We start from the raw sequence: 25,597 nt of genomic DNA, 5'->3' as shown, positions 1-25,597 counted from the left end.
TAGGTTAGAAAATTTAAAAAGGGAAATGGATAAGTTAAAGTTAGATATAGTGGGAATTAGTGAAGTTCGGTGGCAGGAGGAACAAGACTTTTGGTCAGGTGAATACAGGGTTATAAATACTAAATCAAATAGGGGTAATACAGGAGAAGGTTTAATAATGAATAAAAAAATAGGATTGCGGGTAAGCTACTACAAACGGCATAGTGAACACATTATTGTGGCCAAGGTAGACACGAATCCCATGCCTACTACAGTAGTACAAGTTTGTATGCCAACTAGCTCTGCATATGATGAAGAAATTAACGAAATGTATGATGAGATAAAAGAAATTATTCAGGTAGTGAAGGGAGATGAAAATTTAATAGTCATGGGTGACTGGAATTCGAGAGTAGGAAAAGGGAGAGAAGGAAACATAGTATGTGAGTATGGATTGGGGGTAAGGAATGAAAGAGGAAGCTGTCTGGTAGAATTTTGCACAGAGCATAACTTAATCATAGCTAACACTTGGTTCAGGAATCATAAAAGAAGGCTGTATACATGGAAGAATCCTGGAGATACTAGAAGGTATCAGATAGATTATATAATGGTAAGACAGAGATTTAGGAACCAGGTTTTAAATTGTAAGACATTTCCAGGGGCAGATGTGGACACTGACCACAATCTTATTTTTTATGAACTGTAGATTAAAACTGAAGAAACTGCAAAAAGGTGGGAATTTAAGGAGATGGGACCTGGATAAACTGAAAGAACCAGAGGTTGTAGAGAGTTTCAGGGAGAGCATAAGGGAAGAATTGACAGGAATGGGGGAAAGAAATACAGTAGAAGAAGAATGGGTAGCTCTGAGGGATGAAATAGTGAAGGCAGCAGAGGATCAAGTAGGAAAAAAGACGAGGGCTAATAGAAATCCTTGGGTAACAGAAGAAATATTGAATTTAATTGATGAAAGGAGAAAATATAAAAATGCAGTAAATGAAGCAGGCAAAAAGGAATACAAACGTCTCAAAAATGAGATCAACAGGAAGTGCAAAATGGCTAAGCATGGATGGCTAGAGGACAAATGTAAAGATGTAGAGGCTTATCTCACTAGGGACAAGATAGATACTGCCTACAGGAAAATTAAAGAGACCTTTGGAGAAAAGAGAGCTACTTCTATGAATATTAAGAGCTCAGATGGAAACCCAGTTCTAAGCAAAGAAGGGAAAGCAGGAAGGTGGAAGGAGTATATAGAGGGTCTGTATAAGGGCGATGTACTAGAGGACAATATTATGGCAATGGAAGAGGATGTAGATGAAGATGAAATGGGGGATACGATACTGCGTGAAGAGTTTGACAGAGCACTGAAAGACCTCAGTCGAAACAAAGCCCCGGGAGTAGACAACATTCCATTAGAACTACTGACGGCCTTGGGTGAGCCAGTCCTGACAGAACTCTACCATCTGGTGAGCAAGATGTATGAGACAGGCGAAATACTCTCAGACTTCAAGAAGAATATAATAATTCCAATCCCAAAGAAATCGGGTGTTGACAGATGTGAAAGTTACCGAACTATCAGTTTACTAAGTCACAGCTGCAAAATACTAACGCGAAGACCAAGAGATGAATACACTAAGCAGATTCAGAAAGATGTAGGTTGCAGTAAGTACTGGGAGATGAAGAAGCTTGCACAGGATAGAGTAGCATGGAGAGCTGCATCAAACCAGTCTCTGGACCGAAGACCACAACAACAACAACAACAACAAAAGATTCCAGGACACATCTCAAAAATTGCTAGAAATGTTGGTATCAGTGTATTCTCTCCAAAAGGCACTGTTTTGAAGGTGATGGTGCAGAAAAGGTCTAAATAAGACATAATAAGAAACTTCCTGGCAGATTAAAACTGTGTGCTAGACCGAGACTCCAAATTGGGGCCATTGCCTTTCACAGGCAACTGCTCTACCAACTGAGCTACCCAAATACGATTCACAACCTGTCCCTATAGCTGTACTTCCATCAATACCTCGTCTCATACCTTCTTAACTTCACAGAAGTTTTCCTGTGAAACTTGCAAGATAAGCACTCCTGGAAAACAGGATATTGTGGAGACATGGCTTAGCCACAGCCTGGGTGACGTTTCCAGAATGAAATTTCAACTTTGCAGCAGTATGTGCTGATATGGAACTTAACGTGTGCTGATATGGAACTTAACTGACACATTAAAAGGATTGGAAGACAGGAGATGGGATACTGACTGAAGTAAAAGGTGGGGTGGGGGGGCAGGGGGGAGGGGTAGTGGGTCATATTAGGGTAGTTCAGTCAGTAGAGCACTGGCCTGCGAAAACCAAAGGCCGCGAGTTCGTCTTGGTCTGGCATACAGTATTAATCTCCCAAGAAGTTGCATATCAGAAAATTTCGTGCTGGGACATGTATATCCCACATCTCCCCTGTTGGGTTGGCAGAAAAGCCAACACCGTGTTACTAGAGGAGGCCGAAATGCACGCGTTTTAGCTCACGCAGGCTGGCATGAGGAGGGAAGGACTAGACTGACGTGAGGACTGTTACATGACAAGGGATTAGAATTCAGAAAGCAGACGTAGTTAGTTTGATACTTAACTTTAATCCATTAATTATGAACGTCACTCTTGACGGTACATGATTCACAATATTATCTGTTCAGGATACATAGTAACTGAATATGGCGCCTTGCTAGGTTGTAGCAAGTGACGTAGCTGAGCGCTATGCTAAACTGTCGTCTTTGCAAATGAGAGCGTATGTAGTCAGTGAACCATCACTAGCAAATTCGGCTGTACAACTGGGGCGAGTGCTAGGGAGTCTCTCTAGACTAGACCTGCGGTGTGGCGGCGCTCGGTCTGCAAATCACTGATAGTGGCGACAAACGCGGGTCCGACGTATACTAACGGACTGCGGCCGATTTAAAGGCTACCACCTAGCAAGTGTGGTGTCTAGCAGTGACACCACATCCCCAATATCCTTTCTTCCAGGAGCTCTAATCTTGCAAGTTTCGCAGGAGATTTTCTGTGAATTTTGGAAGGTAGGAGACAAGGTACTGGTGGAAGTAAGGCTTTGGGGATGGGTCGTGAGTCATGCTTGTATAGCTCAAAATTGTTAGAGCATTTCCCCACAAAAGGCAAAGGTCTTGAGTTCAAGTCTCGGTCTGGCACACAGTTTTAATCTGGCAGGAAGTTGCAGAGTGAAAATTTCATTCTCAGATGTAATAATTGTAATTAATATATTTCAGGAATTTTTGGACACCATCTTATATGTTCAATTATCGCAAAATATGCCATGGACATTGTGCTCGACTTCTGCTTGTCATACCTTGAAATTATATTTAGATTAAAGTTCAGTCTTGATCACGTTATGTCTGTTTTAATGAGTAACCGGTTTCGGTTTTTTTCTTGCTGCCAGCAAGGAGAGCTCCACCTACCAACCCAAGGGAGCCAATGGGTCTGATGATGGTTTTATAGAAAAAAACCGAAACCGGTTACTCATTAAAACAGACATAACGTGATCAAGACTGAACTTTAATCTAAATATAACAATTAATTGATCACTGTATTCCAAAAATGTTTACCAAAATACCTTGAAATTGTTCGAGCAGTGTGTCAAGGACTTGCAACGTTCCTGTGATTGTCAACCTCTGGCTTTACACTTGAACAACAGCCATGTTCACAATATCTCTTATGACTTCTGATTACTCTGTAAATCGGGATTATTTATTTCCCAGTTAATCCTTTGACAGGAGTTGAATTGCTCTATGCTCTGGATGTGGTGTTGACACCTACAACAGCTCAGTGTCAACATGCAGTGGTGCAGTCTACTGCTGTAGAAGTTTTGAGGCATATGCTTGTTTATCATTGAACTATGAGAGATTTTGAGGTCTATTTGATTACAGTGGTACTGGCAAACTTGCACTACACTTCATCGTTTTATATGAACCTAAAAGATAGTGTTTCATTTACTGCATATGACCATATGACTGTTTTAGTTTTATGTTAGTGATTTTGAGCAGACCATACAGATGGCATTTCAGTTTGCAGTACATGACTTTGTGAAACCAGCAAATGACGTTACAATGTACAGTCGTGGACAAAACGAGCGAGACCCCTCGCCTTTTCGTTATGTTGATCCGCACAGCTTTAAAGTCTGCTTCACAGCATAACAGGCAAGGTGACGAAGTGCTACCAACATACTATGCAAGTTCGAGCAGCTGATGTGCTGAGACAGCTAGCACTGGCGAAACTCACGCTTCGAAGACGTCACAGCATCGTCTGCCACCACTTCGTGGGAAACGAAATACCACAAGTATAAGCCAATGTGTTGTATTCACATATTTGTGACTATGACTTGTATCTAAAGTGTGGTTATGGATAGTATGTGTGCTCAGATTGCGAATCTAACATCATGAATACTAGGGGAAATGAATTAGGCGTCCTTCCTCTTCCGTAATATCAAATATATTTTAGTTATTCTTTCTTAAATGAACTGCGCAGAAAATCATTCACCAGAAGTGAATAACTTTTTAGTAACGCCAGATGATATTAACAGCTTGCCGGCGTGGGTTAGCCGTGCGCTCAACGGCGTCATATCGCGGACCGCGCGGCTTCTTGCGCGGTCAGCTCGCATCCTTCCCCGGGTATGGATGTTTGTTAGCTCCCACTATTAATGCCACAGCGTTTTAGATGTGTGAGCACTCTCATTGCTAGCTACCTTAAGGAACACTTCGGCTAACGAACGTTTTCTGGCTGTGGTACGTCTAATAGAGAATTAGAAACATTGTAGAATACGTTTGGCAGCTACTTCACGGTTTATTTCCCGGGGTGGCGCAGAATTATCCTGCTAAATTTAGTCACTAATAATAGTTTTTTGTTATTTCGATAAACATCCCAAATCATTGTCACACAAGCGGTGACTTAAAGGTAGACAATTCATGTTTTTGAGTCCAGAAAGCTCTATGCAACGAAAACTGCAGATCATTTTGCCATTTTCATTGCGAAATTGCCGGCTTATTCATGTCTGGGGTAATAATACAGGGCTGTTTGCCTAGGTTGTATGCTAGCGTGGTGAAAGGTGTTTTCTACTTCAAGGGAGGTCTGGTTTGTTTTCGGTTCTAATCTCGATGGAGGCAGATAGACTTTCAGTAAAGGAAGTTTAAGAAATTTTCGCTCCCCCAATACGTTTTATTGCTACCTTTATTCTGTACCGGCGGCCTGTGGATGTCAATATGAAACTCTTGTAGAATTTCATACTTGTTACTGTCTACTTTTTCCGCTTCTGCCAATAACTGAATTACCTTAAGTGTGGCAGTGAATGATTTTTAACTGAATTTCGTTATGAATCTTCATGCATTGCTAAATTTGCACACTTTCATGGTAGGTCAGCAAGGGTAATCTAGTATGAATGGTCTGAACGTTGAGACAGACCATTTCGCGGCCGAATGAGCATAATATTTTGGTAATTCGTAATGATCTGGGGTACTTTGTCTTACTAAAACAGTTATGTTATCTCGATAAGCTGAAATTCATTTTTATTAGTACAGTTCATACTAATTAGCGTTTCTCCTTTAATTTATATCTTGTATTTAGGTGTTGTGGTTAACACACTTATCAGCATTAATATAGTCTTACACATGATAGAAAACAGTCTGACAAATTTCGGATAGGTTTTCAATTTCACGCCTGTACATAGTATGTTGGTAGCACTTCGTCGCCTTGCCTGTTATGCTGTGTAGCAGACTATAAAGCCCTGCGGATCTGCATAACGAAAAGGCGAGGGGTCTCGTTCGTTTTGTCCACGACTGTACATCTAATAATTTCTGTTGCATCTGTGTTTTCTTGCTTTGCTGTGATACTGTATTGTTGTTACAGACTGCAGTAAGCACAGTGAATATCATAAATAAATACTCGTAACTATCCCAGTGCCTGTCCAAAGCCTGGAACAGTAAAAAGCCGAGAAATGGTGAGCATGTTGGAAACATTCACGACACACAAAAATATTTGATAATGCACCACCTGAAGCACAGCTGCATTTACTTTCTCAGCTCAGTCAGACCATTAAGGTACATATTCACTTATTTGTTCCTAAGTCAGTAAATCAGTGTGATGCAGTACCTTAACCATGGTATAATAAACATAAATGAATTAGTGGTCTGCAAACTCTAATCATTAACTTCAGTAAACTGCTGTTGTGAGCAGCCAGTCATTTGTCTACTTCTTTATGCCACCCAAAGAAAACCTTGTCTTATTAGTTGTCTCCCATTGGTCTTATTTTTGTTGCTTTCCTTCTTATTCTCACAATGATGGAACGCCGATGGAGCTCCAGGGTCATTGTAAGGTAGACCTTCAATTTGGAGAAGGTATAAAAATCTTCAGAGTCTTACCAAAAGCATTTAACATTGCATAATCTCTAGAAAACTCAATATGTTCCAAAATATCATTTCTGTGACAGACTAACATTATAAATGGACTGAAAGCACCATGCTGATATCTTGCACAATTTTCACGACATATGTATGTCTAAGTTTTAAACATAGTCAGATCACCAGTTGAAATTTCTTGGTTTTTATTAATGGTTTGTTTATGCAGTTTCTGTCAACTTGAAAACCACATAAATCTGATCATGTGTGTGTGTGTGTGTTAAAATTTGCATTGATTATCTCACCTGAGATGCAGGTTGGTTTATGCAGTTTTTGTCAACATGAAAACCACAAAATTCTGATTTAGAAGTGTTAAAATTTGCATAGATTATATCACCTGATGTATACAGAATAAAAAGTAGTGTGAATAACGGAAGCTTCAGACATAGTCAGATATTTTATGGTGAACGTTTTGTATCAATAATATTATGTAATTGGATAGATAAAAATCTACTCGCCAAGCTGGAACAGAATAAACACATAAAATACTGTTGTTATTGGCAAGCTTTCAGTTCCAGTGGCTCCTTCTTCTGGCAGAAGGGTTGAAGGGAAAGGAAGAAGGGTGAAGGAAAAGGACTCAAGAGGTCTAGGAAAATGGTTAGGTTTTGGGAAAGTCATCCAGAATCATGTATCAGGGGAAACTTACCGTACGGGATGAGAAGGAAAGACTGATTGTTGGGACCGAGCGAGGTGGCACAGTGGTTAGCACACTGGACTCGCATTCGGGAGGACGACGGTTCAATCCCGTCTCCGGCCATCCTGATTTAGGTTTTCCATGATTTTCCTAAATCGTTTCAGGCAAATGCCAGGATGGTTCTTTTGAAAGGGCACGGCCGATTTCCTTCCCAATCCTTCCCTAACCCGAGCTTGCGCTCCGTCTCTAATGACCTCGTTGTCGATGGGACGTTAAACACTAACCACCACCACTGATTGTTGGGGACTGCATCAGATGAGATTTGAAAACCTGAGAGCTTAAAGGTGGAAGACAGGGTAATATGCAAGACAGAGATTACTACTAAAACATCGTGCATGAGTTAACAAGAGTGTGAAGCTAAGAGCATTGTACATGACAGAGTTGGGAGGGGCAGTGAAAAGTAGATGGGAAAAACAATGGACGATGTACAAAACTAAAACGGAGTGAAGCAAAGAGTGAAGTGAGAAAAGTGTAGAAAAGTTGAGACCGAAGAAAGCAATGTAAATTATTACCAGGTGGGTGGCGAGAACCAGGGACATGTTTTAAAGCTAGTTCCCACCTGCGGAGTGCTGAGAAACTGGTGTCTGTGGGAAGAATCCAGATGGCAAGTGTGGTGAAACAGGCGTGGGGGTCATGAATGTCATGCTGTAAAGCATGCTGCGCAACAGGATATTTTGAGGTGTCATTATATACCCTCTGCCTATGCCCATTCATCCTAATTGGAATTTGATGGTAGTCATGCCGATGTAGAAGGCTGAACAGTGTTTACATAATAGCTGGTATATGGTGTGTCGTTTTGCAGGTGGCTCTCCCTTAGATTCTACATGTTTTGTCAGTTACAGGGCTATTATAGGTGGTGGTAGGAGGGTGCATAGGGCAAGTCTTGCAACAGGGATGCTCACAGGGGTAGGAGCCATAGGGTAGGTAGATAGGTGCAGAAGGAGCGTAGGGTCTAACAAGAATATTGCGGAGATTGGGAGGGCAATGGAAAGCTAGGTGTGGTGGGCAAAATTTCAGGCAGAATGGATCTCATTTCAGGGCATGATTTTAGGAAGTCATGGCTCTGTTGAAGTAGCTGATTGACACATTCCATACCAGGATAGTACTGAGCTTATCATGGAATGCTCCTAAGCTGTTTTGTGGAGGGATTAGCAGTACCAGGATTGAATGTGATGGCCCGGGAAATGTGCTTTTTAACTAGGCAGTGGGACAATCACTTGGACTCATGGTGAGGTTACTAAAATTCCTGAAATCTCTGAATACCATCTCCCAATTAAATTTCACATGGTTCTGTTCCAAATCCCATGCCACTTGTCCTCACCAAAGACCAGCTACACAGTTTCGTCCACATTAAACCTACAAACAACAGTACTTACGTTTTGACAGTAGCCTTCCTTTCCATGTCAAACGTCCCTCCCACACAGCCCTGGCATCCGAGGCAAACGTATTTGTTCAGGTGCAGACTCTTTACAGCAGTACACCACCATTCTCACCTCAGCCTTCACTGCTCGTAATTACCCCTCAAGGCTAATTAAAAAGCAGATTTCCCGGGCCATCACATCCATTCCTGGTACTGCTGATCCCTCCACAAAACAGCTTCGGAGCACTCCATTGGTGACTCTGTTTTATCCTGCTCTGAAATGTGTTATCAGCTACTTCAACAGGGCCATGACTTCCTAAAATCATGCCCTGAAATGAGATCCATTCTCTCTGAAATTTTGCCCACCACACCTAGAATAGCTTTCCGGACCCATCTCCCTACCCTATGGCTCCTACCCCTGTGAACGTCCCCTATGCACCCTCCTACCACCAACTATAGCCCTGTAACTGACAAAACATATACTATCAAAGGGAGAGTCACCTGGCGAAACAACATGTCATATACCAGCTATTATGCAAACACTGTTTAGCCTTCTACATCAGCATGACTACCAGCAAATTATCAATTTCAGGGTGTATACGACCCGGGACAACCAGGAGATCCGGGAAAAATCCGGGAATTTTTTAGAATTCTGGGAATTATTCATTGTTTTAGTTTTCAGTTAAATTTTTGTAATTTTGAGTGGTAAGAACCGATACTCTAACAAAGGATATTACAGTGTCCCGCTACTGCAGGATAATTCTTCAACAATAAAACATAAACGAGAGAAAAAAGCAAAAATAACTTGAATTGCAAAGGAAATGAACCATACACAACAACAATAGCACACAGTGCTCGTGCAAGCATCTGCCAACAGCAAAATGTGTCAAAGGCTTTAGGAAGACTATGCAATGCTTCAAAACAACAAATTGCCTCCAATGAGCATGAAGTCACAACTGTTTACATTAGATTTGTTTTAGCAGTTACGAGCGGGTGCATGCGCAGTTGAGTCGCTTTTGAGTAGTAGATTCTCCTGCTTCTGGCTACAGGAATGTGGCTGTTGGCTGTGCAAGCAGTCGCAGCAAGCGGCTAGATGCTACCAGGTAAAGGGGGCGCCAAATTCGTATTCTTGAGGAAAAAAACTTGTTTCACAAAGTGCCTAGCATCCAGCGCACGTTTGTCTATCGATTATTCATATGATTTTGAAACGCTTCCCTGTTGGTTTTTGAACATTTTTGAACACATTTTAAGTTGATTTCTGAATTAATCATTAGTTGATTTTTGAATGTGTGAGTAGTGTACGTGATGTCTCTGTCAGGAGAATCCTCGTCGCATCCAGAAATAAAGTTTCCGCAGACAATAGGGGACGGGGCTATACGAGCTGAGCAGAGTAAAGCCAAAATGGATAAATGCCGATCGCTGTCTGATTATGTGGTTGATTGGGTTTGTGAATGATCAGTGTTGTTATAATTACTAGCAACATCCATAGATTCAGACTACCAGAATGGAAATAAACGACTGACAGGAATAACAGGTGAGCAAGATTAATTATTATCTTCTCGGTATATCCAAGGAAATCAAATTTTGACAGAAAATTTTTGGCCAGATCGCTACACTAGTAAGGAGCAGTTGTACAGTCCCCGGCTAGCAGCCACTTAATTTCTGTTCTGGAAGTAACGCGGAAAACGTGTTGTACGAACGTGTAATAATGCCTAACTGGAAAATAATTGCGGGATAACTAAACCTGTGATTCTGGCAGGGTTAGTAAAGTTAATCAGCGAACAAATTTTGACAATGGCAGGAATAGCTATAGAATTGGTGATGGCAATATTGTTTGTTAGAACGAGGAAGGAGAAGAAATGGGGACATCACAAAAATTATGAAAGGATAAAACAATTCCAAATTTGTATAAAAATTTCGTAATACTACTGTTCAATCTCATGCTTGAGAAACTGGTGCGTATGAATGAAATGTGAAACTATTTCCTAACATAAAGCTTTTTGCTTGTGGTAGACCTAATAGACATTTGATATTGGTACTTCATGAATTATATTCTGTTGTGTTATAAAAATGGCCATTTGTGCCAAAACAGTCTCGTTTATTCGGCGTGTGTCACAAAATTGCTGCAATATTAGAAAGGCCTGTTTTGTTTTATCTAGCACACAGTGATAAAATAGATGTAATCAAATCGAGAAACCACACCAGTCTTGGGTTTTATTTGTGTCAGCAGTTGCTTCAGTATTAGATACCAACATTTAAATTTTTCATGTAGCAAAACATTTGACAAACTCTGATGAGGTAATAGAAAGCAAAGTACACCATTTAAAGCTGTAGCAAGATTAGAGAGAAAAAAATACTAGGAGCTAAAAATTGAAGAAATGTGTAATTTCTTGCTCATCTCTTGTTTTTATTGGTTTTATGTATCCTATATTTAATTTTATGTCACACAAAACAGCAAGTTATTAGCTAATAGCAATAAAGAGTGCAAATTTTCTGAAGAGGTCTTGTTCTCCCGATTACAAATAATCCCATCCACTATTATCTGCGAGATTTTTTTTTTTTTTTTCCAAACCAGCCGACTGGGAGTGGGAGATGCACCACAGGACATTTCAATTTCTACTGTCCTGAATATACTTTGATGGCATATACGTGTTTCAATTCCACAGAGCGAAATACAGTGATGTGCGATAGAAGAATGTTTTATGAAGAGGTGTGGCACTGCACTTTGGCATACGTAAGACCAAATAATATGTCTTACATTTCCTCGAACACATATGTTTTATGTTTCAGACTTTTCAGAAAGATGTGCGTTATGAGATGAACATATTTTTGAAAGTACGATTTTTTTAGTATTGACCTGGTTTGCAAATATCGTAGATCTGGGGCCGATGCGCAGAGCAGTCTGAGTAGTAGTGGGTAGTCTCCACGTGACCCATGTTTACATTTAGTGATTTTGCTGTTACCCTTCATTAACTCTCACGTCAAATGAAAACAAAATGGATATCTGTGGCCGGGAGCTATCAAGTGAATTAAAATACATTCATATAATTACGGAAGGCTAAAATATGTCACTAGTTTCAGATTTTATTTTATTTCCACCTCTCTGACAGTCAAGCATTAATCATCTTGCGGAACAATGAAGTTATTTTTGTCTGTTTGCTAAAGAAATTTGACTTTTATTAACCTTTTCCGCAGAGGCGGTCAATGTACGAGGGTCACTCCAAAAGAAAAGCACACCATTTTTGTAAAAATACAGTTTTCATTCTGCATGTGTGAAAGTTTTACAGTGTGTAGATACATCCTTCCCACTTGTTTTCAAACTTAGTTCAACCTGTTCCTGTGAGTGATGCCGTCACAGCATGCCTTCAAGATGGCTGCTACACTTGATGTTCGTCAGAAGTAACGTGCTGTCATAGAATTCCTGTGCTGTGAAAACGAGACTGTGGGAAACATCCACAAGAGGTTGAAAAAGGTGTATGGAGATGCTGCTGTCGATCGCAGTACAGTTAGTCGGTGGGCAAGCAGGTTACGTGATGAAAGTGGGCATGGAAATATTGAGGATTGTCCTCACAGCGGCAGACCTCATACTGCACACACTCCAGACAATGTGCAGAGCGTTAACTAATTGGTGACTGCTGACAGATGCATCACAGTGAACGAATTGTCATGCTACGATGGGATAGGGGAAGGAAGTGTTTGCAGAATACCGAAAGTGTTGGCCGACTGTGGTCTTGTATGGAAGTGAAAAGTGGCTGATAAGACAAGAAGAAAATAGAAGAGTGCTGAAGATTAGATGGGTAGAAAGTGTAATCAATGAGATGCTATGTCATTGAATTGGGGAGAAAAGAAATTTATGGCACAACTTCAGTATAAAAAAAAAAGGGGGGGGGGGATTGCTTAATATGACAAGTTTCAAGGTATCCAGGAATTCTGAATTTGGTATTGGAAGGACATGTGGAGGGTGAAAGTTGGAGGGAGACTAAGGTATGAATACAGTAAGAACGTTTAAAAGGATGTAGGTTGCAGCAGTTACGTAGAGGTGAAGAGGCATGCACAGGATAGACTAGTGTGGAGAGCTGCATCAAGCCAGTCTTCACACTGAAGGCCACAACAACGTCTAACTGCCATATGTAGTCTACTTAATATATGTAAAAAAGGAAAGAATTGAGGCACTGAAAACCAAATGGACTGAAATTACAGAAACAAAGTTTTCTGAAAAATAATGTTTGTGAAAATCAAATTTATAGAAAAGACACCAGTCTCATAGGTCTGAATTGTTTTGTAACAAAGTATCCACATTTCCTATGAAAAAAAATTACTCAGTATATGATGTGAAATATTAACTAATATGTAAGATTACTGTAGAACCGCTCTCGTCCACCCTAAGCTGGTCTGCTGCTCCTGTTGATCCGACCACTCATGGCAGTTACTCACCACCTGTTGCATTGTTGTTGTTTACGGGTAACTGTTGTCATCGCTTATCTGTTTTAGTGCTCCATCATCTCTCATATCATTTTGGTCATTGTCTGTGTTTTTTGTACATTACTGCACTGTGAAGTTTTTAATGCTTACTGTTCAGTGATTTTACAGCATTGTTCTTCTGTGTTAGTTACAGTACTGTATGTATTTGTTTTACGTTGTTTGTACTGTACAGTTGTGTGTGTTTATTCAACATGTCGCTCACTGTTCGATGGTTTACATTGTTCTTCTGTGTTAGTTACAGTACTGTACATAGTTGTTTTATATTATGTGTACTGTACAGTTGTGTGTGTTTTTTCAACATGTTAGAAGTGAAATGTAAACGTGTTACTCTTTCATTAAATGAGAAATTAGCAGGCTACAAAAACTGGACAAAGGGGAATCCCTCCGAAATATTGCCGAGGAACTCAGGGTAAGCATTATGACAACAAAAGATTGGAGAAGAAATCGGAAAGATATTGAATCTTGTACAGTGGTGATAGATGCCGGAAACACTCTTAAGAATTGCAAAACATTGAAAAACCCTGAACTTGAACTGCTTGATAATACGTAGCAAATGTGGTTCCACCAAGAATGACGGAAAGGAACCCCAGTATCTGGGCCCATTATAAAAGAAAAGGTAATAGCTTTGCTTAAAAAAGCATAAAGAAGCCAGAAGTGAGTTTTTAGCTAATAAAGGCTGGATTTATCGCTGGAAAACATGTCATGGTCTTCAGTTTGTTTCAGTTTCTGGTGAAAAACTGTCTGCTGATGCCGAGACGGCTAAGGAATTTTCTGTAAAGTTTCAAGAAATTTTCAAAGAAAATGAACTGTTACCTTGCCAAGTCCATAACATGGATGAGGCAGACCTAAACTATAAAAGTCTGCCAAACGAAACACATGCTACATCAAATGAAACCGTGACAGGAATGAAACTTGAAAAAGATAGGCTAACCATTGCTCATTGCACCAATGTTGATGGTACATACACGCTTCCTTTGTTCGTTATTGGCAAATTTAAGAAGTGTATGGCATTAAAAAACATTACTAACTTATCTTCCTTTCCGGTTTGTCACCACAATCAAAAATATGCTTGGATGGACTGCAGTCTTTTATTTTTATATTATTCCCCCCCCCCCCCCCCCCCCCCCCCCACTCGGTTGAGTTCATTCCACCCGCTGAAAAAATTTGAAACAAAAAAAGCCCCCTGTTCGTGCTCAATTGCTGTTGGATAACCAAGCATCACATCAATCTAAGGAGGATTTAGTGAAAGAAAGGGGACAGGAAAGATATGTTCATTCTACCAAATGTCATGTCACTTGTCTAACCAATGGATCAGGGAGTGATAGAATGGTTAAAGAGGCAGTATTGCAGAAAGTACATCAGCTCAATTTTAGAAAAGTCCCAAGAAGGTTGATGCTATGAAATCCCTCTATGATTGTTGAGTCATAGGAGGAACCTGACTCACTGCGAAAATATTGATGTAAGCATTGGCCAGAAGTGACCAGATAGAAGGCAAGAAAACGACGACATGCAGGAATTCATTAAAGATCCACAAACTGTACAACCAAATGTCGGAGTGGATTGTCCAATATTACAAAGACTGTGAAGTGAAACCAGTGAAGAGCTCAGTGGCAACCAGATTATTGTCATTGTTTTGGAAAAAAATGATGATGAACTTGTGAACAAGGACTCGAATGTTGTTGATGATCAACCCCTACCTGGATTTCACACGTCGACGCCAAGAACGCTTTTGATGTTGCCCTCCAGTACATTGAGCAGAACTCAACCACAACACCTGTTTTGTGAGTCAAGAAATGGAGGAACACAGCATCTCAGTCTAGAATTTCATCTGCTGCACAAAAATCTATAACTGACTTTCTTCCTAAGCAATTTTTTGCTATTGTATAGGCTACCTTCAGTTTTTACAGTACAGTAAATATATACTGTACAGTATTGCTCTTTTCAGTATGTAATAATAACACCTTCTTTGTAGTTTATTGCAGTGTTTTTGCTGAAGAGAACAATATGCATATGTAAAGCAGTCATTTTTGAATTCAGAGATCGTTTATTTTAATGTAAATCAATATTTTTCTGTACTTTCTGATAATCCGATGTTCCTGCATTCAAATGCATACTCCAGTCCCAAAGGTGATAGATTACAGGGGTTGTACTGTATATTTATTACTAATGTTAATTCACAAAATTACCATATGTAAGCTAGTGACAATTGTGTCTTTTGATAGGAGTAAATAAAGTTTGTAATCAGTGTGAAACTATAACATAAAGGACAGCTACTAAATGCACCACACACACACACACACACACACACACACACACACACACACACACATATATATATATATATATATATATATATATATATATATATATATATATATATATATATATATATACACATATTTATGACCTATTTCAAAAATTTAAGGTCCTCATTATCACCATTTTCATTAAGAGTATTCTGTGGCTTGAGGTTCAGGTAAAACTGCTGATAACACTTCTGATTGCAAAGTAATGTTACTACATACCTGAAGTAGACATTAAATTATCATCCATAGATAACAATTAAGCAGCACAGAGCAACAAAATTATGCTTTGTGCTTTGGACCCATATGAAAATGAATATTTGAGAAATTGGGGAGACAGCTTCTCGGGAATGTTCTCATATACAGTGTGGAGCTACAGATACAGATGAAGCTGGTTCACTATAAGATCAACAGACGTCAGGAGTATGCATACACACTACAATTGCAAATTCAATGTGCTTTAGGTTCTTATGGTCCTCATTGTCTCAATTAATTTGTAACACCCTGTAGCCCATAATGTTAGTTTTATTTGTTTCTTGCTATGAGACGCTGTAGTGTATTGTCTGATGGAAGCTAAATGCTAACTTAATAATCAACTATTGTAACAATAAAATTTATATTACTGAAGCACTGTCATAGATATATCTATTTCTAGAAACTCTAGGATTAAAGGAGACCATACATGGAAAAGCAGAACCTATGTATGTATGTATGTGGGAGGGGGGGGGGGGGGGCAATGATGCACATGTGCCTGCATGCTCAAGAAAGGATTATTCTGAAAGCTAGCAAGATTTCTTCCTTTTTTTGTGTGCACCTGCCTACAAATCAGTGCTTGTGCTTCTCAGTGAGTGATTTCCTTTACTATCCAAGTATTCACATTCTATCAGAACTTTCCTACAAAATCTGTTTCTAGAAAACTACTTGTTATTAGTATGTTTTGTTTAGATGTAGCTAATTGATGGCCATTGTCACAATGGAAATTACACCTACAGCAAAGAAAATTCTGATATATATTTTCCATAATATCTTCATTGTGTAATATGTATGTTAGATCATACAAATAATATCACTGATAGATTCTGCAAGCACTGTGGTGTGTGGCAACTATTTTATACATATGAAACACAAAGCTTGTTGTTTTGGCTACAAGAAATAGCCTAGAAAACAGACCCAAAAGTTTAATATGAAAAGGACACTCTGATCGTGAAAACAAGCTGGGGGAAAAAATTGCATAAAAAATAAAAAATTTAGACGTATTCAGAAATCTGAGAATGTGAATAGCTAGGTGGACAGGGCAGAGAAGGGAATAAGAATAGAATTACGAAAACAAAAAGTCATTATCGAGCAGAAGCAAAACTGTGACACTGCAGAACTTTGATAAGACCAAAAGCATCCATTACATCTAAGCCATGACATAAAATAGCAGCTAATGAGAGGAGGAAGATAGAAAGGAAAATACTTGTACTGTTCATAAAGGCATCCATATATGTAGTCCATGAAGAGTAAGGTTCATTTTATAGAGTTTTGAGTGACAGGGAGAAGTCAGGAGAGCTTAGGCAGTGTCCATAAGGAGACTGTGGCTGGTCTGATGCTGTGTTCTTTATTTAAGGTAAGTGACATATGTAAAATGCAATAGGCACTTCTGTGGGTAATGAAGTGCATAGCACAGCAATGCTCTCATGAGCTGCATAGTTTCAATGGTCTCCTCTTCTGTCTTATTATGTATCAGTCTTCACAGATATAGCACATTGAGCGAAAGTACTCATGATCAGTAAAAGAGGCAAAGCTAAAAACAACGGTTTTCAGCACAGAAAATACTTTGTATATATGAAATTTTGAGTCAGATAATAAGATGTGTAAGATCATTAATGTTCATTTGCCAACACAGTTTATTACCTTGCAGTTACATTTCTAACTGATCTAAAGGGACATACGTGTAGGAGTTGACTGCCCCCATTATTTTTAACCAAGTTCAGGATGTTTACAAAGTAACACAAAAAAATTCAGGTAAAATAAATGAAAATCGGGACCTGGTAGAATTACCATCAATATAAACGTAATAATAGAAAATCCAGGACGGAATAATGACAATATTATGAAAAGGATAGATTGCTACTCATCATATGGCGGAGATGTTGAGTTGTAGTCAGTCACAATAAAAAGACTACTAAACACGTAAGCTTTCAGCCAAAAGGCCTTCTTCTCTGTCCCTATCAAACCTGCCAACCACCAGCAATACCTCCACTTCAACAGCTGCCACCCACTCCTTACTAAGAAGTCCCTTCCATACAGCCTAGCCCACCTGGCTGTCGCATCTGTAGTGACGAGCAGTTCCTCTCAAAATACACCGAGGGTCTCATTAAGGCCCTCACAGACTGTAATTACCCTCCCAGCCTTGTAAGAAACAGATCTCCAGTGCCTTATCTCTGAAGACACTCACCACCTCCCATAGTCCCACTGTCCGGCCACAGAGGAGCATATCTCTCGTGACTCAGTACCACCCAGGAGTGGATCAACTGAATCACATTCACCACCAGGGTTCCAGCTATCTCTCATCTTGCCCTGAAATGAGGAATGTCCTACCCACTATCCTCCCCACCCCTCCCACAGTGATTATCTGCCACCCACCAAACCTACACAATATCCTCGTCCATCCCTACACAACCCCTGCTCCCAACCCCTTCCCTCATGGCTTATAACCACACCATTCGTGAATATATCCAATGCAGGTATCGTGGAAAGCTATGGTGGTATCATTAAACTGATAAAGTGTCACTAGTATCTCACTTTCCAACTCATGTAGGTGCTGTTTTACTGCAAATGTCAAAAAGTCTTTAGACTTTTAAGGCTTCTAATTTGTTAAGAAGCATTTGTCTGCAACTTCAGTTATAGTTACATTTTCTATTTCAGTGTGCAGAATGCTGTTGGAAGAAATGCATAATTTGCTTGAAAAGACCTGAAAAGTATTGAAGGACAGCAGATTTTTGAAAAAAATTCTTCAGGGTGAAAGAAGACTTGTCAAGGGACAGAAAGTAGAATTTTAATGCTACAAAAAATCAGTGACTCTTTCAATGGCTGGTAGAAGAGAGAACCATCTAGCTTTACATGGCCCAAAAGTTTCTTGAATTCGTCTCCAGCAAACTAATAGAATAATTTTAGCTGTTTTTAGTCCATGGCTAGAAATTCGGCTTGTACATGACTCTGCGATATGCAAATATGTGCTGAAAGTAGCTTATCCTTGTCTGAAACTACCTTTACCAATAAGTAGTTATCAATTTTTGTTCTTGAAGAGTTAACCTGAAGCACAGCTTTATATTTGTTGGTCTTCGTATGGGTCACTATGTTGGTGCGTCCTCCATGTCCAGTGCTAAATTTCACACGATAAACATCACACTCAGCATTCTCACCATTTCTGTTATAACCTTTAATCACCAATAATTGCGTGGATATACAAACGTAGAAACAGTAGCTGGTTACATGCTAACAACTCAGTATCTGTCATTCGACTGCCGTGCCGTGACATGCGGCCGGCTTCGTTCGTAGCTAGGTGGCGCTCCCGCGCTCAGCCGAGTTGCGGAGCACCTCTATCGCCGTTTGCGCGTACTGTCGTGGCGGCACCATTAAATGTCGTGGCACTGTCACAACACATTTCCCCCCTTGGGGGGGGGGGGGAACACTCACTTCCTTGGAGACATGGACAGTGTGGAGACATCCATGGCCTCTTGTGAGGCCCTGAGAAGATCCCACGGAGAGACACGAGAGTATGGTCGAAAATGTCCAGGATGGAAGCTCGTGCGTGGAACGTGCCTCCTGGACGAGATGATGGGTGAAAACTCCGGAGCAGCATCCATAGGTGTCGTGGACCTGGGGGTGTGCTCCAGCAAGATGTGTCCCGGAGAAGGCGGCGCCGCGACTGGGGCCAGTTCCGGCGTACTCGGAAGCGGGAGCGACGTCGGCTGCATCAACACGTACGGTACATCAGCAGCAGCGACAGGACTGGCTTCTTGGGCAGGTGGAGGCGAAGGAAGGGGCTGTGGCACAGCATGGCCACCACTCGTGGGCGCATCTGGTCGTAATAGCGAACAACCATGCCGTCGTCCGTACGTATTTCACAAAGCCAGCGGCCGCGAAGAGCCTTGACCACCCCTGGAATCTATTTAGGGCGAGATCCATACCCTCGTGCCCATACGTCAGCACCCACCGAGTATTTTCCCGCACTAGGGGACACAGTACAATGCCTGACAGGGTGAAGCAGGCGCAGTAGAGTGCGTGGTTGGCGGCCATGCAAGAGTTCAGCAGGGCTGCGATCACCCAGAGGCGTGAAGCGATAAGAACTCAGAAAATGCAACAGAGCGTCATCTGTGGAAAAATCACTAAGGAATTTTTTCATCTGGCTTTTGAAAGTGCGGACAAGGCGCTCGACCTCCCCATTCGATTGCGGATGGAAGGGCGGTGCTGTAACATGATGAATCCCTTGTCCAGTACAAAAATCACGGAAGGCCTGCGAAGAGAACTGAGGGCCATTGTCCGTGACGATCGTGGTTGGAAGACCTTCTAGCGCAAAGATTTTGGACAAAGCCAGCATCGTCGCCACAGTGGTGGGCGACGGACATCGAACAACAAACGGAAACTTCGAGAAGGCGTCAGTCAACAGTAGCCAATAAGTACTGAGGAAGGGGCCGGCAAAGTCAGCGTGCACCCGTTCCCACGGCTGCGCAGGATCAGGCCACGGAGAGGGCATTGTACGAGGTGCAGGCTGTTGTTGAGCACACTGACCACACGCAGCGACCATGTGGGCGATGTCCGAATCAATACTGGGCCGATAAACGTGCCTGCGGGCCAGGGACTTAGTCCGAGAAATCCCCCAATGGCCTTCATGCAACAGTTTGAGAACATCTTTGCGAAGAGAGGCTGGCACCACGACCCGTGGAGGTGCGCCATCCGTGGCCAGAAGAACAACACCATCACGAACAGACAGACAAAGGCGCAAGGCATGGTAGTTGCGAAGGGGATCCGATGCCCGGCCCTTGGTCCTGTCCGGCCAACCCCGCTGAACAAAACCGATCACCTGACACAGGACCGGGTCCCGCGCAGTAGCCGACGCGACCTGCGAACCTGTAAGTGGAAAACCCTTGATCGCATGACGTTCTTCTTCATCAATGTGGAAACAGAGTAGTTGATCCCGATCGAAAACCGGGTCGGGGCCCATCAGCAATCGCGACAATGCGTCAGCGTTGGCGTGCTGGGCCGTGGGGCGATAGTGAATCTCATAGTGAAAACGAGACAAGTATAAGGCCCAACGTTGCAGGCGGTGAGCTGCCTTATCTGGAACCGACGCCGATGGGCTTTACAGAGATACCAGCGGCTTGTGGTCGGTGATGAGGTGAAACTTAGAACCATACAAAAAAACGCTGAACTTTTTTAGAGCATAGATGATAGCGAGCGCCTCCTTTTCGATTTGAGAGTAACACCGTTGCGCATCGTTGAGGGTCTTGGAAGCATAGGCGATGGGTTGTTCCGACCCATCCTCATACCGATGGGCGAGAACAGCCCCTAGGCCATACTGTGACGTGTCAGTCGCCAGAACCAAGTGCTGACCCGGATGGAATGTGGCAAGACAAGGCGCCGACTGCAAATGAGCTTTCAGGCGGACAAAAGCCTGCTCACACTTGTCGGACCAACAGAAAGGAACGTTTTTGCGTAACAGCTGATGCAGAGGATGAGCTACTGCCACCGTGGATGGAATGAATTTGTGATGATAAGCAATCTTGCGTAGAAACGCCTGAAGTTCTTTGACCGCAGACGGCCGGGGTAGAGCATTAATGGCCGCAACGTGCTGACGTAGAGGACGTATACCCTCACGGGACAAGTGGAAACCAAGATACACAATGGAGGGTTGGAAGAACTGTGACTTGTCCAGATTGCACTTCAACCCAGCCGAATGCAAAACCCGAAACAGTGAACGCAAATTGCGAAGGTGCTCCTCAGTGGAGGTCCCCGTGACAACAATGTGATCCAGATAGTTTATGCAGCCGGGAACGGAAGCCGTGAGCTGTTCCAAAAACCGCTGAAGAGTGGCCGGCGCGCTAGCGACGCCAAATGGTAACCGCTGGTATTGATACAACCCACAAGGAGTGTTGATGACGAGAAATTCCTTGGAGGAAGCATCCAACGGCAACTGATGGTACGCCTCCGATAAGTCAAGTTTGGAAAAGAACTGGCCCCCAGCGAGCTTGGTAAATAATTCCTCAGGACGGGGAAGAGGATAAGTGTCAATGAGGTTCGGAGCGTTGACGGTGGCTTTAAAATCACCACACAATCGCAGACTCCCGTTAGGTTTAGAAACCACCACGATTGGCGATTCCCATTCGCTGGAGGTAACAGGAAGGAGAATCCCTGAAGCTGTTAACCTGTCTATCTCAGCCTTTACAGGTGCACACAACGCCACCGGAATAGGGCGTGCCCGGAAAAACTTAGGGTGAGCTGTAGGTTTAAGAGTAATGTGGGCTTCAAAATCCTTGGCACGACCCAGACCAGCAGAGAACACGGACAAAAATTCAGAACACAATCCATCCAGCTGTTGATACGGAATATCCTCAGATATGAGGTGCACATCATCATCAATGGAGAACCTGAACAACTGGAAAGCATCATAACCAAACAGGTTTTCAGTGCCCGCATGATCCACCACATATAATGTGAGGGGCCTAACAACAGACTTGTAGACAGTGGAAGCATCAAACTGGCCAATGATAGGAATTTTCTGTTTATTATAAGTTCTCAGATTTCGCGTAACTGGAGACAAGGGAGGGGAGCCCAACTCCAAATACGTGCGAGAATTAATGAGAGTTACTGCAGAGCCAGTGTCCACTTGCATGCGAATGTCTTTATCCAGAACACGAACAGTAACAAACAAACTTGAAAGCACACAGTTAACATCCATGTCCGATGCCTCGTCCTCGTCTACAGGAACTTTAGGGGACTGACACACAGAAGCAATGTGGCCTTTTTTCCTACATGAATTACGCGTGGCCCAACGTTTTGGACACGCGGCCCTGTCATGCTGTACGAAACAACATGGACAAGAAGGAAGTGTGGAACGAACCTGCTTCTGTGGTTGCTGTTTTCGCTGCGAGCGTGGCAGCCCAATGCGACGTTGACGCGAGTGAACTACCGCCACATCTTCGTTCTCCTGTGAAACAGGCAAATTGTCCGTGTCGAAAGTTGACTGTACAGCGCCTACATCACACCACGTGTCTATTTGCGTGCCAGCAGCGTGAGACACTTCAAAGGATTGAGCGATGCTTAGAACTTCTGACAACGATGAGTTTGGCAGTTGTAAGGCACGTTGCCAAACTTCTTTATCAGGAGCAAGCCGTAGAATAGCATCCCTAACCATTGAATCAGCATAAGACTCATGATGAGTGTCCGTGACAAACTGACATTTCCGACTCAGACCGTGTAGTTCCGTCGCCCAAGCCCGGTAAGATTGATGGGGCTGTTTACGACACCGGTAGAACGCCACGCGGGCGGCAACGACGTGGGTGTTTTTTCGGTAATAGTTAGACAATAAGTCACACATTTCTTGGAAAGACAGAGAGGCAGGTTCCCGCATAGGGGCTAACTGAGATAGCAGCTGATAGATCCGTGGGGAAATCCAAGATAGAAATAACGACTTACACATAGGAGCGTCGACAACGCCGAAAGCCAAGAAGTGTTGCCGCAAACGCTTCTCGTAATCCTCCCAGTCTTCAGCGGCCTCGTCGTAAAGAGAGAATGGAGGCGGAGAAAAGGAAGACAGACGATGAGTAAGCGATGTCGACAACGCCTGAATAGCAGCCGTCAGCTGTGTTTGTTGTTTAATGAGTGCTTGCATAAGCTGTTCCATGTCTGCCCCGTCACGAACACACAAATCCACAACACAGTGTAAAAAAAATATCCCATCCTCGTTGCCAAAAACTGTTATAACCTTTAATCACCAATAATTGTGTGGATATACAAACGTAGAAACAATAGCTGGTTACATGCTAACAACTCAGTATCTGTCATTCGACTGCCGTGCCGTGACATGCAGCCGGCGCCGTTCACAGCTAGGTGGCACTCCCGCGCTCAGCCGAGTTGCGGAGCACTTCTATCGCCGTTTGCGCGTACTGTCGTGGCGGCACTGTTAAATGTCGTGGCACTGTTAAATGTCGTGGCACTGTCACAACAATTTCCTTTAATAAACACGAATTCCAGCCGCATCATATTGCTTAGTTTGCAATTTCCTGTCATTAACACAGGTAATAAATATTAAGATAAAGTATATCAAAGTTACTGCCTTGAGCACTGTTAATGTTAAACTACTGTACAATACACCAAAGTTAGAACGTGTGCAGTATTTACAAGATCATAGTACCATCAAGTTTTCAAAAGACTTGATATAGTAAACTTGACAGCCAGTACAGTTTTTTCATGTGAGTGGACCATAATGCCATCATTCAGTAGCTTCCGGCAAACAAATCATTGTATCAGGACATGTAATTAGTTTAGACAGGGAAAATAGCCATGCTATGTAGGATTAAAACCTAGGCCTTTTTGCTATCACCAGAGAAGATTTGTCGACACTAAGGCATTATCGTAATAATCAGGCCTGTCCAAGAAAAACTGGGATGAATCAGAACCATACGTATGAACAATATTGCAGAATCAACCATTTCTTCATAGCTTGCCTCTCAAAATATGAATTATATTGACTAACTGAGGTACTACCACCAGTCAGTTTAGTTATCCCGAAAAGTGTGAATTTGATGCTAACGTCAGTTCATTTTTATTATGTTTACATTACACAACCTTTCCACCTGCCACTCACACTCCTAAGGGTGAAATTTTGTCAGTATTATCAGCAGTCATCCTAACAGCACCAAAAACTATGGATTTGACATAATCTGTCATTTTCAATTACCTTTACGTGTTGCTGCCTTTCTATTTCCACCCCTACTTGTAGCAGTGCTAGTGTTGTCTATCCATATAGTGTTTTATTCCTAGGTATGTGCATTGAGTATGGTTGAAATTTCTCCATGCATTCTAGGTCCATGCCTCCATGTCACCCAATGATGACGTAAAAGAACTTAAAGAATTTTTCACATCTATCATTGGGCACAATGTATATGTAGTGATGACAAGACTGTATTCTGCATCTTTTATTTAAGTACTTGCATCTGAATGACTGTATCATTCCTTAATTTTCAGGCGGTAAGACAGCTTGCAGAAGCAACATGCAGTGGAGAACCTTCTCTTCAAAATGCTCTAGAACTGTCTCTGAGGTCTTTGCGTCTTCTGCCATCCCATGCAAGCAGAGAAGTCCTTGTTATATTTGGTAGCCTTACTACTTGTGATCCTGGAGATATAACAGTCACCATAGAGGTAAAGTATTATTGATTGTGAATAGTAAAATTCTTCCATGTTCAGAACAGCAAGAGAAGCATACTATTAATAACGAGTATCTTTTCTGTATTGTCGATTATTGCAGCAATAAGGATGCGTTCTTAGTAAGTTTGACATCTGAGTTACAGAACATCAATTCTTATTAAATAATAGCCTGTTCACCATGCTATTGGAGATAGGGCAGGAGAGTAGATAACAAATCAGAGTTCCTTCATGCTCGAGGCATCGGCAAATGGTCAGGGTCAAAGGGTTGCGGACAGCAACACTGCACCAAAGACGTGAAAGTTTGTTATTGCAGCCTCAAAAATTATTCTCAAAATGACTTTTACATATTGAAGGTAAGCTAATTGTCTGGTTTGATTCCTGAGTGGAGCTGATTAGGAGGAGTCTGCCAAGAAAAGTGTTTATGCCAAAGTCAGTGGCTGTCATGCTTGCTATCCTGTTCGTCAGGCCTTTAGGACTGAATGAGATCTTGACTATATCTGCTTGTTAAGTGTAGTATGGTCCCTCAACAGGCCACTAGTACAGAGAGACAGTAATATTCATCTTTGAATGTGATATAGAAAGTAGTTGAACCACAGATGTATGGAACTTCAGTGAACTTTTCTCTGGATACCAACATAGCAAGGTATTTAACACAGAGACTACGTGGACCTGTTTGCAAATGATACAGTTGAGAACAGCCACTTGTGTAATCCTACATCTCTTTTGATGGGAAGGAACATGGTGCAACAGAGGCTGCCAGTTCTATACACTGTTTGAGCTACTAGTTGCTCACAAGGACATTTTTGGTAGATTGTAGTAACACTCATGTTGGCTACCCAGTATTGCTCCACTGAGCTGAGACTGCATTCACAGTGACTGCTTGTTTCTCCTGTGCAATTGCAAATTGTCAGCTAAGAATACTATGTTGTCAGCCT

General features: G+C 41.9%; 1 protein-coding gene across 1 annotated transcript in view; it reads left to right on the top strand.

The window, feature by feature from the left end:
* The window catches only part of LOC124789962 (general transcription factor IIH subunit 2), a 116,287-nt gene that overhangs the window by 67,800 nt on the left and 22,890 nt on the right, over positions 1-25,597 (top strand). The window contains exon 4 of the mRNA XM_047257498.1: positions 24,483-24,656. Within this exon, the coding sequence (XP_047113454.1) occupies positions 24,483-24,656 (174 nt within the window). The remainder of the gene's footprint in view (positions 1-24,482; positions 24,657-25,597) is intronic.

The sequence above is a fragment of the Schistocerca piceifrons genome, chromosome 3, assembly GCF_021461385.2.
Source record: "Schistocerca piceifrons isolate TAMUIC-IGC-003096 chromosome 3, iqSchPice1.1, whole genome shotgun sequence".
NCBI lineage: Eukaryota > Metazoa > Arthropoda > Insecta > Orthoptera > Acrididae > Schistocerca > Schistocerca piceifrons.
The sequence above is the reverse complement of the archived record's forward strand: the minus strand, read 5'-3'. Positions and strand labels throughout refer to the sequence as shown.